Source organism: Anas platyrhynchos, chromosome 3 (assembly GCF_047663525.1).
Source record: "Anas platyrhynchos isolate ZD024472 breed Pekin duck chromosome 3, IASCAAS_PekinDuck_T2T, whole genome shotgun sequence".
Taxonomy (NCBI): domain Eukaryota; kingdom Metazoa; phylum Chordata; class Aves; order Anseriformes; family Anatidae; genus Anas; species Anas platyrhynchos.
Genome location: NC_092589.1, coordinates 64,581,147 through 64,596,640, shown reverse-complemented (window position 1 = coordinate 64,596,640; position 15,494 = coordinate 64,581,147). Strand labels below are relative to the sequence as shown.

At 37.7% G+C, this 15,494-nt stretch overlaps 1 protein-coding gene across 5 annotated transcripts in view; it reads right to left on the bottom strand.

Moving 5' to 3' along the window:
* Positions 1-15,494, bottom strand: part of PTPRK (protein tyrosine phosphatase receptor type K) — a 414,301-nt gene that overhangs the window by 204,432 nt on the left and 194,375 nt on the right. For all 5 annotated transcript variants that reach the window (XM_072036027.1, XM_027454570.3, XM_072036028.1 and 2 more), the window contains exon 6: positions 8,065-8,239. In XM_072036027.1, coding sequence (XP_071892128.1) covers positions 8,065-8,239 — 175 coding nt within the window. The remainder of the gene's footprint in view (positions 1-8,064; positions 8,240-15,494) is intronic.

Here is a 15,494-nt window from a genome sequence, read left to right as displayed (position 1 = left end):
TGTGGTCAAAGACAACCTCTGGATACCAATTAAGCATGCTCCATGTTCATTCCCAGGGACAGCTAAGTCAAGTCTCCTTTACGGAACAAGGATGTGACTTAATAGCACACAAAAGTTTCACACCTAGTAATTATAAAAGGTATGGGAAAAACTATCTGTAGTTCCAAAAAGAGATCAGCTTCAAATATACACAGGGAATGTTCAAAAAATAAATAACAGTAACCATTGCTGGTAAATATCAGTCCAGCTTATCACCAGTATCCATGGCCTTCCTCATCCTCTTTTTCCTTTGTCCTGCTGGTTTCTGTTCAGAGATCTGTGGGAGGAGAGTTCTCATCACAGTTTCCACTGAGAAGTGAGTCAAGGAGAGAGAAGATGAAAGGACTTGCACACAGTTTGCTACCCATGTGCTCTCCGTATCGGTTTGATGAAGGCTTGCATGAAACAGAAAAAGAAATGCTGGCTGCTTGGACTCACAAAGTAAAGTGCCGCACAGCACTGGCATCCACTACAGAGGTTGGGAAAACGTATACACCAGGCAATGAAAACCATAAATTGACATCATCCCTTGCAAAAATAATAATAATAGTTATGCAAATTTCATTTCCTGTTGTCAAGTTTCCTAGGTACATTTACTCCCCTTTTTTTTTTTTTTTTTTAAAGGTACCTATATAACCTAGAGGTTATATATCAATGCCTTGGCACAAGAGGTTATACATTATCTATCCCTATCCGAGTGATAACAGGATTGAGTTTGCTTAGAAGATGATATAATAAAAATATTGACAAAAGTATAGATAGTATCATCTTAATCACTTTGCATGGTAACTGCTATTTGATTCTGTTGTTCAGTTTGTATTTTATTAGTATCTGGTAAACTATTTCAACAAGCTCTGTAGTATTGCACTCATAACAAGCAGCCTGCTTTCAAGAAAAAAAAAGAAAAGAAAAGAAAAAAAAAAGTTAAAACTAGCAATCTTCTCTCCCTGCCCCGCTGCTCTACTCATGTGTTTTCTCCACAAATGAGAAACTAATGTCCAAGCTGAGATGGTACAACCCCTTAGTGAAGTGAAAGATGCCTGAACCAAAGACCCTTGTAAGTTAAAATGCTATACCAGGGAGGCATGCCTCTGCATCTGCTCCTCTGATATTCTGCACCAAGCAGCAGCTACTGTGCCCAACTGGCTACAGGGCTTTGGCTCTGATCTGAATCAGTCACCTTAAAGTTCAGAAAATACAGCAAAAAGACTCACATCAGCTCAAAAAAGGCTATCTTTTGCCTAATGAGAATATTAACCTAGACTATGTCAAGTAGTATAAAACTCTTCTCTCAAGATAAAAGCAAAAAATGTACTTTACCTTACATGTTTCAGATCTTCCTGAAGAGCAAATCACAGAACTACAACATAGCAACAGTTCACATTAAAGGGATTTCAAGAGGATTATAAAGAGATACAGGCACCCTCCACCCAAACTAAGCCAACACTGCAATGAAGCAATCGGATAGGCAGTGTCCAGCACAGCAAACAGCACAAACTAATCTTTGTCAAGAATGCAAGGTTTTATTTTTTCTGATAGTACCACACAACCTTAGAAAATCCCTTACACGTGAAAAGACTTCAAAACAGAAGCACCACATTCCTCTCTTGAAAAAAATGTAAGCCCCGATGCAAAGAAACCGACCGCTGCAACGTATTTTAGCATTTCAAATAAAGTCCTGTGTAGCCAGGATTGCTCAACACCAGACAGTGAACTTGAGCCTGTTCCAAATACAGTGCGTTTCTGCTAGTTCCTGAGAATCTACATCTCTACAGATTGTTTTTTAAATCCAGTTAAAAACTAATTTCTTTTTCTTCTTCACAGAAAAGCAACTGCCCTGCAACATTCTAAGCAAAATGGGCAATGTACATATTAATTACATAAACCAGAGTCAAATGTTGCCATAAGGAAGGAGACAAACAAAATTTCCTGCACAGAAGACTTGTCTGATGACAAAGTGAAGCTGTTATTCTTTCTAATACAGTAGATACGTGAAAAGCCTGTAACTCCTTTCTGGTTCAATCTATTAATTACGTACATCTAGACTTACTGAGGTATTTTCCTATATACTTGTTTCATTCTTCTTGTGTTAAGGAGGCAGTATTTGACTTCATGGTGAACACCCTTGTCCACCTGCCATAAGAAACAGGATTGGGAATAGGAAATTTCCAGAGTTAAACGTGCTTAAAGAGGGTAAAATCTTAATAAGATAAAGAAATCAAAACCAGAGGATATCAGAAAGACGTTGTTAATTATATGTTGCACTCTGAAGGATGCTTACAGCCTAAATATACACTCAAAATATACCTTGCATTCTATTAGTGAGGTTAGAAAAACTTCACAAAATCATTGCATTAGTTCTCCTACTGCTTGTGAGGTCATTTATGCTTTTCCTACAAGCATACAACCATGAGAGAATTACACTGGATCTAAAGGGCAAACTTGGGATATAAAGCAGCTTTGAAAGTGCTGAGAGTCCAAGAAAGTAACAAGATTAATATCTTTACTCCAGAAATGCACCCTATGAACCAGGCAGAGCAGCCACATGGCTCTTCCAGATCTCAGCTTAAAAGTTTGCATACTCCTACAGAAGCCTGGCAGCCATCCAAAGGGGCATTAAGCCAAGATAACGATGCGAAGCCCACACATTCCAACAACTTGGACTGTGGAATCTCCCTCCCTATTTCCCTCTCTGCTCTGTAATTCAGTGAATTCAGAGAAACATACACCCAAAAGCCATGCTCAAGGCACTACAAAAAGATTCAGTCTGGAGCCCTGCTACATACCACCATGGTCTTGTTGACATTTTATTTCTGAACACATTCCTAATAAACTGATTTGTCTAGCATTTATAGAACTAGTGGTAGTTGACAGAACCAGAGGGAAAAAAATAATCTACTATTCAGACAGAGAACTTAATACTGGAAGACAGAATCTGTCATTTTCCAAAACGGGTCCAAAAAGAGTTAAGTTGTTTGCAAACAGGCAGTATACAAACATTCAGACTACATGATGCATTTTCCTCAATCTGCCACCTAGTGCTCTCCATGTCATTAGACGGGAAATTTAAGTTCACTACCATATTGCACAAATAAACCAGGTAGCAAAATTCAGAACACAAACATACAAAATGACCAGAAATTGTGCATTTATTTTATTTTTATTTTTGTTTTTTTTTTTTTTTCAGAAAAAAATGCACAGCAATAAAAACAACAAAACAAGCAAAACTGAAATTTGGAAAGTGAATTGAAATTCACAACAATTTTCTCAAATGGAAAGACTTCAGTTTTCTTGTTAGGAAAAAAAAAAAACACAATACTCTCAAGAGACATATTTGCCAGGGGCAAACTCCATCTTCAAAATGTTCTGGCATCATCAGCGGATCAGTCAAATTTCTGGTTTTCTTACATAAAATCCCTAAAGGGACGTCAGGCAAGAAAGGAAGAACTATCAATGCCAGAATTATTTCCACAAGAACTGCTCCCAATGGCAAACTAATCCCAGCAAGGGAAATAAAGATCATGACCACAAATCCCCACTAAAACTTGAACCAAAGGACTTAAAGGACAAAGCACTTGCCAAGTCAAAGCAAACAAAACAAACAAAACAACCTCTTTAATGTTAACAAACACATTCACATAGATCAGTTTACCATAGCTTGTGACTTCTTGAAGAACAGTTAGGAGATAGGAGAGGAAACCATATGGAGGAAAACTGCTTTCCTTTTGTCTTCTGTAGCTAATTTTGATTTACTAGGGACATTAAGACAATTCCACACTGGAACTATAAATCAATATAAAGGCCTCCCTTGCTTTGACCCCACCACAGAACTGATGTTTGTATTGGATGAAGAAATGAGTAGGGGGGAAAAAGATTACATTCATCTAATGAAAACTTTTTTTTTTTTTAATTTATGATTCTAATAAAACTTTGAAACATATCCGTAGAACCAAACATTCGGTGAAGTCATTCACAGATTACTAATGAACATTACAGTTAATATGTATATTCTGAGTTTTTTTCCTTTATTTTTCCTCTGTCTTTAATACTAGTCTATATGTTCTTCAAACTAATCTACATAAGATCCACTACACCAAATGCATTGCATTTACTGCTGATTTGGCTGTATTTAATAGAATATAAAATGTTTTGCATAATAAGCCTGCTAACTACATGTAGCTACTTCTAAAGAAAACAAACTCAGGAAAACATACAAACACTTTCCAGGAAGTGTAATTCATTACCATATGATTTGAGATGGTGTGTGAGGCAGGTTGTTTCTTGTTTTTTTTGGTTTATTCTTTTCGACAATCTGAGCAAAAAACCTGCTGTTTTATGGGGAGAGGAAGGAGAGAAGACAGTACTCATTTGAATCTTTCAGGTACACTGCAGCCAAAGAAATAGATGGTTTCATTCGCATGGTCCTCCAGGATTACATGACATACTAAATTGGGATTATTCTAGAAAGTTTGCTAGCAAAACACATAAGAACACAGCTCTCCTCCTCCTGACAGTCACTTTTAGCACACAAGGTAAACCAAAAACTATTACAATTCTTATGATGAAAACTAGCTTGTTTCTTGATGCAGAAGACCACTTTCCTGAAGAATACTGCCAACTTCAGACCAGCATGCCAGTTGTTTGTAACAGCTCTGAACAAAGATATAATGCAATAACTGGTAACAGGGCTAAGATCTTTACTCATTGAAGAGAGCAAACTACTTGGTACTCTGACTTGGAAAATCTCCACACTTCTATATACCAAGTAGATATATTAGCCAGGGCACAGACGATGTCTTTGAGCAGTTGATTTCCACAATTCTACAGTAAGTAGTAAAAGGACTGGGAAGACTTTAGGAGCACAATATATTTGCTCTCAAAAGCAAATAAAAAGAAAAAATGTCAGTGTCTTCTTCTTCACTCTTACTTACACATCATGCCTGCCACTCCTCCCAGTCCTGAAGACTTCAAGCAATTACCTTCCCAGAAATTGCCGATTTACTGGTCACCCAAGGAAAATATAAGTAGAGCATTAATCTGATGGACCTATTCAAGAAGACAAGCCAACTAACTGTACTGACAGTGCCAAGCTTTCTCTAAAAAGAAGGGGAAAGCTCCTTCCACACATCCAAGAATAACAGCAATGCCACAGAAACTACCTAAAAAATCAATACAAGACAGTCACTGAGCTGAAAGCTGAAGATCAGCTCTAAGCAAAGGTGAGACATTAAATTATTGACTGGAACTACTCTAGGTAAAATGATATAATTGAATTACAAATCCTATGCTAGTCTGATTTTTCTTCAAAAAATTAATCAGAGTAATCAAGTTATCTTTTTCAGGGTCTTTAAATGTATGTCATCCCTCCCAGGTAACTCCATTTGTAAGGAAGTTTTAGAACTCAGTTGAAAGTAATTCTTCTGTTAAAGCTCAAAATTAAATAATGATGTTTCAACATGATGTATGTTATATAACCGGAAATTTTCATTACCAAGACTGGCTTGTGCACGGCTCATCAGGAAAGTATCAGATGCCTCTACATCTATATTACAGCACCACATGCCTCTACAGAGATGGAACACAAAGATTTCAGCCATGTACCTAACCACCCAGAGAGTTTCCGAGCAGCAGCTGCTGTTTCTCACCTCCTGCTCTCTAGTAACCAGTGTCGTCAATGAAGTTTGGCTTCTGCAGACCAAAGACCTTATCGTTACGCAAAATGATCTGGAAGCAATATTAAAGCCATGACAAAGTAAATTGTGTTTCATAGTATTTTTTTTTTCCTTCTCTGGCTGTGAGAACACACAGATCAATACTCTTCAGCATGAGAATTCTACAGTGAAATTTTCATTTGTTACAAACAGCAACAAAAAGGCCCCAAGCATGCCCTGTCACTTCCAGTTTAGAAGGAAATGCACTAATAAACTCTTACCCCTGGGTCATCTTTGACAATGGGCAATACTATGCCAGCTCTTATTAAAGGCAATTCATATCAGTGGCCCAAAAATTTCCTTTAAAATTATCATCTTTTGTATCCTTGTAGCAGGATGTCAGCTTTAAAGTGCCACTGAGATATAGGACCTGTCATTATGGTTAATTTTCAGTACAGTTTTAACACCAGAGTAGCTGATCCCTAAGGGTATGCTTTTTTGGCTAACAAGATTTATTTGGTGGTTATCCAGACAAACAAGAAAATATATTACTGTATATTGCTTTTCAAATACAACAACAAGCAATAAATCCTACTATAAAATACAAATCCTTGTTCTTTACCATGATGTCAAATAAATGAAACTGTTTTTAGAAGATTAATCTTTTTTGTTTCCTTTTTATTTATTTTTAATGTGTATATATACACACACATATATATGAGGAGTTAACATTTTTGGGCCTCCAATCCAGAAAACACACAGAAAGTAAAAGGAAACTTAAAATATCAAACCTATATAGCTGTTGTGTATAAAGCTATAAACTTATGTTTTAAACCGTAAAGACAGTATTCTCTATCATATGACCCAAGCCTTTCAAGCAGGATGATATACTGCATTTAAAATGAGAGTACTGTGAAATTTGATGTTGGTATTTCTTTTTTTTTTTTTTCTTTTTTTTTTTTGAGACTTAAACAGTGATTTAAATACTATTTTATTGCTCTATTACATGGGAAAAAAAAAGAAAACTTCATTTATTGTGTAAACAGATCCATTTGTCCTGCTTTCTTAACAACAAAATAGAAACTCTCTTTTCATGTTGTAACAGGACTAATTTCATTCCATTAGGATAAAGATTGTCTTGTACTTTTGCTAGACAAAAGGGTAGATCTTCAGAACAACAAAAAAGCTGTTAACATATTGTCTAAATCCGTGTGTGTTCAGCAAAGCCCGTTTTTATTGATGTTATAAAGAAGGCAAAAAATCTAGTTGACCTCAATCAACTGGTCTCCCAGGAAAAGGACCTCTGCCAGCAAATGCCAAATATCAAATACCTTAGTGCATTTACTACGCTGCCTTTATTTCTACAAGCTGAAGATGAACTGGCTTTCCCTGACCTGGTTCCAGACCCTATGGCTGATCCCAGATGACTACTGACCAAACCACCCATGGCTAAACCAAGGAGTCACGTGAGAGCCCTTCTTGAGCCCAGCCCCATACCAACCTAGCCAAAACAGCCCCCACACTAGGCAGTAGCATCGCAAAGAGAATTTGTATACCCATATAACATCTTCCACATTTCAAAACATTAAGCTTCTCCATAAACATAAGAGTTAAGTGAAATGGGCAATTTTACAGGTGATACAATTAGTCAAGGAGAGGCTTAATGGCTTATCCCAGGCCAAATAGCAAGCAAATTTTAGAATAAAAAACTGAATTCCTATTTTTGACCATATCTTTCACTGGTCAGATGACATGCTTCCAGAACACAAACAGAATAAATAAATATGACATCAACCTGACATTGTCCCACTTAATTATGGTTGTGATCCAGCAGCCTTCTGAATGAACCAAAACAAAAAAGCAAGTATTTCAAATGGAAAAAACAAGTGTTTCTTTTTTTTCCTCCTACTTAACAGCTTGGAAATCCCTAGAACATCTCTGTAATGCTTTTAGTCCTTGGGCAGGTGAAAGTTTAAAACTCTTTTTAGATACCTGTCTCCCAGGTAACAGAACAATGTATTATTTTGAAACAGATTTTAAAAGAAAACGTTAGCTACCTACAGTGGGCTCTCCCATCTCTGTAAAATATTTATGAAACAATAGGCAATTTTCACCTTATGTTCAACAAATACATCTACAGAAAGAGCACGTTATGCGCATTGCAAGATTAGGTATTTTACACAGACACATTCTATGGAAAATAATTGTAAGATGCTTTGCAAACCAGATTTGTTTTTTGACCATTTTGGAAGCCTTAGTGGGCTACATTTACATAATCACGTCAGATCAAGGTATCTGTAGGCTAAAGAAAATGTATAAATGGAAAGCACTGTTATTAACAGCATTTAAATGGATAAAATGATGAAAACTTTACCTCGAACAATAAGTTGAGCAAAATTTGACACTCCAGAACCTCTCTCTGATTGAGTTACACAGCGGTATAAATCCTGGTCGGTTTTTGTCACCTCTTGCAACTTAAAGGTAGCAGCAAATCTTCTGTGATTTATATTTTTAGTCAGAGCAACTGGAATATCTTCCCCATTTCTTCTCTGAAAAAAAGAGAAACCAAGGCAGAGATATCTTGTAAGACTATAAAAAACATTTATCATGGTCATCATACAAATAGTACATTTAAAAAAAAAAAAAACAACACCAAACCACCACTACACAAATGCATTCATCGCATGCTGCATTTTCTATGGTAGAAGAGCTCAGTGCATAGGTTCCACCAAGAGACAAGCGGTACTCAAAAGTATTTCAGAACCAAGACTAGGGATAAAAAGTGCTGCCAGGCTTTTATACTGACACAAAAGACTAACTATGCCATACTCAACTGCCATTGCTTCATAGCTGGAACTATCATAGGAGAGCCCAGGAGCAGCAGCTGCATTCCCAAGAAAATTCATTCAACTTCAAATAAAATTGTAATAGATACACTGGATATATTGTAATAATAATTTCAACAAACGTAGCATTGAGGGATTTCACAGGTTTTCAACAGCTCTTTTTAATCAACCAGCCAACATTTTATTTTTAATGCTACCTTTTATCTGTCCAAATTCAATACGTTCTAAAATTATAACTTTGTTACACTACACACCACCTACTTACCTAAAACTAGTTGAAATAAAAAGGGGAGGGAAGGAATCTCTTACAGGAGGAAAAATGTATATCTAAATTAAAAGTTCTGAAAAAATATATTAATCACAAAAATTAATCTGCCTGGAGCTGTGGGGAAGGCAGACAGGTCGGTAATGTAGAAAAAGTTTTTGTTCTTGGGGTCTTTGTTCTCACCTGCATTTATAGGAAATACTCAATTCTTATTTTAATTGAAAAAGAGACTCTACACTAAAGGTTACCACTTAAAAAGAAAAAAAAAAAAAAAGAAAAAAAAGGAACAAAAACATGCACCAAGTGTATAAGTAATGTTCCTTCTCTCTTCCATGGATCAACTGCACGTGTTCCCATACCAGGGCACAGTTTCTGAACACACAGCTTTGCTTAGTCACCAGAAAGACATCATAATTTCCTTTGTAGCTGCATATGCAGCAAAACATGACATCTGTGGACATTTTTAAGCTCTAATCAACCCCTGGAATGAGAATCTTTATTGAGGTCTTAAACTCGGAGCTTTCTGTCTATCACAAGAAGCAGGGCTTCTGAGCCACAGATTTTAATAACCTGAAAGCCTGTGGCAAAATACAAAGGGGAGAAAGACGAACCGAGTTAATGCTGCACATGTATATTAACTGGCCTCTGTCACAGTCAGGAGTTCTTCATAACATTAAAACACTTCATTTCACATCTACCACTTGTGATCGTAGCATGGGTTAGTCACTCTCTATGGTTTTGCTGGAGATTAGCCAGGGGTTGAGCACTGCTTAAAATTGGCTAACAAGTATTAGTTTCAACTAGTAATATGTTTTAAAAAGATGAATGTTCAGCTCTGCAACCTTTGTTGCAGCAGTCATAAAGGATGCTTCCTTTGCTTCACTGCAGGCCTTGTGTGAAAATATTCATTTACACAAACCTTCCAGTCACAGACTTTTTGCTGGGCAGACCATGCCGTCACCTTTGTTAGCAGCAGGTTTATTGCTGTGACTCTTCCTCAGCGCATAGGGAGAAAGCCCCCCCCAGCTTCCCCACCACCCTCCACACTGTTAGGTCATATAGGAGGCTGGGCCCAGGCTGTGCTGAGCCGGCAGGGCAGGACCACGTCCAGAAAAATGTACACGCTGATCTCCACAAGGACACAGAGAACAAGATGCTTCAAAAAGGTGCTTGCAAAGCTCCTGCCTTAAGCAAAACCCCCGTCCCGTCCTGCAACCTTCCACACCCTCTTATTGCGTGGATGCTATATGAGGGGTGCTCACATGCAGTGAAGGACCCACCCTGTGGCAGCACCAGCTCTGTGAGCACCTGCCTCCTACTGAGAGGAATTAAGGAAGTTTGCCAACACTCGCAAAGGACTCCTGTGAATGCAAGGCCTTACTGAACTTCCAGGATCAATGAATTTGTTAAATCTCAATATCAGGCAGATGAGGGGTGCTGTTAAAGTCTTTTACTTCAGTGCTGCTTAAGCTACAACAAATTCAGTTCATGGGAGACGTGCCTCCCCCTCCACCGAGCTGGCTTCTCCCAGAAGTGAAAGCTACATTGGAAAGCAAGATTTTCTAGCTGCCTTTTCTCTCTCAGTTTCGATCAGAGGCTTAAACAAACTATGACTCGAACTCTCTGGAATGATAACTTAATACGAAACTTGGATCGGGTGCCTTGAGGTAACTAAAATAAACAAACCCGATGGCATTTTTTTCCTCCCCTGCTTGGCTGTGCCCCCCCCCAGCACACGCTCCCCTCGCCTACCACAGAGGCAGCCAGCAAGGGAAAGCCAGGCTGCCCTGGTGAGCACAGCTTTGCCACGCTATTATTAAAATGACCAAGCAGAACGCAACGAACAGAAAGCATATTGTTAAATACGATATGATAGTAGACCTGACAGTAGCCCATGTAATGTAATAATTCTTGTCCTCGTGTAAAGGAAAAAAATAAACATCAGGGACAGTTTTCTCAAATTAAGGACTCCCCGCAAGAAGTCTGGTGCTTTAAATTTCAATGCCAAGCTCTCAGCCTGCTGCAGAGCAGCCGGTCAGAAAGCTCACTGTGCACAATTTTTCACCCTCCACAGCTCCAAACTTGCTTACTTAAGCTGGCCTGCACACTTTGTGCTAGAGAAACAAGTGATCTGGGCTCCTATTTAAAATTAAAAATATGCACTTTTAGAGCAGTTAATCAAAATTAAATTTAACAAGCTTTACAGTTCCGCTCCAACAACAAAACCTAGGATTTCCTTTTCTGTTTGCACTGGCAATTTCTGACTACTTTATCTTACAAGACTTAGGATATTTGCTCAAATTTCTCCGTATTAGGATTTGTTTCTTGGGAATCTGGCTGCACAATTACATCTTCAAAGTGTGTTTTCATGTACAGCTTACCTATTAAAATATTTTTCAGTCATTAAAATCATGAAAAGTTCAAACAGTAGACTTCTCACGTAAAAACAAATCTTAAAGAAAATAAATACCCTTCATTTATTTCTGCGTGTCCCTTACATTGGTGAGCCATTAACCAGTCAGAGTTCAGATGCACTGCCACGATCCCTTAATTAAATTCTTCTTTTTAATGTCAGTGCAGTACTACTGATTTTAAAGGAGAGGAAAGAAAGGCAGCAGCATTCTCCGCTTATTAGAGGGCTCCTGGTACATACTGTTTCAATTTATGTCCTGCTCACACTGCACAGAGCTTGAAAATGCTGCTCAATTAGGTTTTAAAAATTCAATTTAAAATTAATGTGGAGTTATACTAATAGGTAATGGCTGTACCCTGTGCGATCCTTGGTTCCTCCAGCCCCTTGCTGTCTGATTTGATAACCCTGAATTGCTCATTTAGGAGAGGTCACCACCAGGCAGCTCTTCCCCTTTGCTGAAAATAATTGTGGACCTCACCAAGAACTGCAGTCTATAAACACTCAATTAAAAGAGATATAAGCATGTGAAAAAGCCTCCTTAATTCTGGAATTTCAACTATTTAAATATTTGATTTTGAATAAGACTATAACTTCAAGGTTATTTTTAACTTGATAGCAGAATGATTTTATTAAAATTATTTAACTTTTATTTATTTATTTATTTATTTATTTATTTTCAGGCAACAAAATGAGAGCACCTTTCACTTCATGAAAGAAAAGAAGTATTTAATTAACATGACATTAAATTTTAGTGGGTCTTCCAGAACAGGAATAGGACCAGAAACATCCCAACTCTAACATCTTTTTTAACTGGTAGCATATTAATATATTAATATACATTTCTAGTTTTGTAATACAGATTTAAAACTTATTTGCCTCTATCTCTCAAGTTGAAATGTTTTTGTTGTTATTGTTGTTCTTAAACACCAATAAGATACCATATGTTTCCATGCTGATGTTCCCTCTGAATTCACCTGAATTTCTTTTTATTTTTTTCCCCCTCCTAACAGTGATTTTTATCAGGCAGGACAGCTCAACCTTACACATCTCTGTCCCTTTCGTAGTGTAAACACCTTAAAATAAGTTCGCTCCACTGTTAACAATCACAGTCAGCCCTGTTTGCCTTCTCAGGCTCTCAGCTGGACCCTGGTATGCCTCCAGAGATCAGAAGATGTCAACACCTCAGCTGCAGTGACACGCATTGCTCTGGCAGCAGCACCCACTGCAGAACTCTCACTTACCCTCTCCCTGTCTGCACTTCTATCTTCATACAGAAAAATGAAAATCTGAAAAGATCCAGGAAAAAATCCTTCCTGAAAAACACACTCCTTTCGCCCTATCACCATTATCAAGTGGATGGGTTCACGTTCTAATTCACTGCATAGCTGCAGAGAGTGGGCAGGATCTGTGCAGGGTGCAAGATCAGAGTTTAACCAACTCTGTCCCCAAATGTGAAATCAAATCTTCACCAAAGAGAAGAATTCTCCCTGAACCTGGGGAACTGCACTCTGATGTCTAGAGGAAAACAGAGAATTTGTAAATAACATGCTCAAAGTTTTTTTTGCTTTTACTCATAGCATAAAGGCAGAAATTTCATCTTCTTGCAAGAGGGAAAATGGTTGAATGAATGAGTGAATGAGTGAATGAGTGAATGAGTGAATGAGTGAAGGAAGGAAGGAAGGAAGGAAGGAAGGAAGGAAGGAAGGAAGGAAGGAAGGAAGGAAGGAAGAAATATAACCTGCTTTAACTTGCTGTTCTCCTCAAATACATGGCAAAACAGACTAAGATTTTTATTTATTTATTTATTTATTTATTTAAAAAGCTTTTCCCTCATAAATATACTACAAATTCTGAGTAATGTGCAGAGCCAAATTCTATCATGCACACTGTACTGCAGCACAGAAGAGTACAAGATTATTTTAAATGTTTCAGTTAACATGCACTTCTGTTATCCACTTAGAGGTAAGCTCAGTTTTTTCCAGGCTGCACTGAATCTCCTATTGAAGAAAGCAATGGTTCTCATGAAATAATCTAATTGAGAGCCATCTGGTACCTTCAGAGGTGGCAATCCTAGCTTATTTTATTATAATAAAATCTACCAGAGGCAGAATAGCAAAATCCATAATACAGTGTCCCTGGCCATCCTAATACAAATTAAAAATACACTTGCTTTCTCTGGACATTTTAAAGCCTCTTATTTTGAATCCAACACATCACAAAAATCTAGATTAAAAATAAGTTTTCAGAAAACTATATTTCTTGATTAAATATTTCACAAAAGCATAAATTCTAGACACAATGATTAAATCCCTATATCACCTTGAGCAGAGCATGCTAACCTACTGCATTCACGCTTCAGGTCTAAAAAAATCTGACTAGTTAGAAGATGATGAAAGAATGAATTTGCAACAGGAAAATAAAAAAACAACAAACACATTACAAAGGCCAAAATCGCACAAGACAGTTCCTCAAACACTTCTCAGCAGTTGATTTTACCCTTCTCCAATGGAACCTAAATATACCATCTGATTTTATCCTTCTGTAATTCATTAAATCTCATAGCTATTTGAGCAAACTATGGCTTGGGGTATAAAGCTACCTATCACACATTGCACCTCTGAGGAGACAGCCTGAATGCATGCATTAAAAGACAAGGATCACAGGACACAAAAAGAATTTATTGTCAACAAACTCCCTCCAAGAAATGCCCTCCAGCCTGACCATGAGAAGATGCAGCAACACAGCTCCCAAGCACCCAGTGCTCCAGCCTTGACGAGAGCAGTGGCATCCCTAGGGAGGATCTACAGGGATGGCAGCCCCAAAGGCTGCAGTGTAAACTACGTGACTTGTAGCTATGCAGGCTGGAGGAATTAGTTAACTGGGGCAGAATTAAATTAAAACCAGAAGGATTACAGGATTTGGTGTTGTTGAAAGCTAAGATGACCAGGGATCTAGGGAAAACTGCCATATTTATTCAAGAGGCTAATAAATTGAGAGGGGAGAGAGGGAGAACAGTTCGTTCAGGGTTGACACAGGTAGCATCAAAGGTGGATACAGAGTGAAGAGACAGATAAGAATACCTTTGTGAAACAAACAAGTTAGGAGGAAAGTATCAAATATGGAAATATGAATACTGTATTTTTCACTTGTGAATACTGTTTATAACCATTTCAGAGTCAGCAACTGCAATCCAAAGCAAACTACCAGTCAAGCCATTCAAAAGCACCTTGATATTCCACTTCAAGGCAGCTTTTCATACTTCTTTGGAAAATGTTTGGAAAGCCCAAATGTCTATCAGAGAACATAAATACACCGAGGCAAACATGCAGATAAAATAGATAAGCCCCATTAAAAAGATGAGCCTTGTCCTCTATACTTCCCTATTCCATTGCTTTCTTTCAAAATAACCTTTCTATAAGTAAAAGCAACAACAATGAGAAAAATGAGGGAAGTGAAGTTTCTGTACAAACCTGATGTGCAAGAGAAAAGAAACTTGTATGTTATATGTCCGCTGTTAGTAATCAAGATACAGGTAAGACATAAGTGGCATTTTACTGCGAAAAACAAATTCAGTATCAATAACCAGTAATATTTACTGTCACAAGTTAGCATGTGTTTTAGGTAGACAACACTGATGATTCAAAGCCATCCCAGAGGCTGTGGCTGCCTCTCAGCAGCTCCTCAGAGGGCCACCATTCCTCCTGCAGCCTCTGCAGGATGCTTCAACTCCTCTGCAGGGCAAGCAGGCCTGACTCACTAAGTTCAGTTCAACAGCACAAAGCATCAAACGACAGCTAAGAACAAAAATGAGATTAAAAGTCTCCATTGCAGTTTCATGGCTGAAACCCTTAGGGTGTTAAGGAGGCATCTGGAAACACCTTTTTTTCAACTTCCCTTTGACTCTCTGAAAGCAAAAAGCAAACAGCAAAGCTTCTTAAACACTCAGAACTTACTCAGCTCCCCTTAACTTTCAGGGGTTGTGAAATCTGTGAGAATCAACAAAAAACATTTTTCAAATGTCATGAAAACAGGGAACGGGAAGGTGCATTTCAACAGCAAATGTTTTATCAGCCTAACGAAACAGTATCACAACCTGTTAACTAACTGTCAAAAAGCAAAGGATCTCAATATGTAAAGTTGCCTATGAAAATTTCCAAGTGAAAACACACTAACTTACATGATACAAAGTTAAATTGGATGGGATCTTCCTATTATTTATAATCTTTTTTTTTCTTTTTTTTTTTTTTTTTGAGAGCAAGAGTATGCAAGCCTCCAAACAC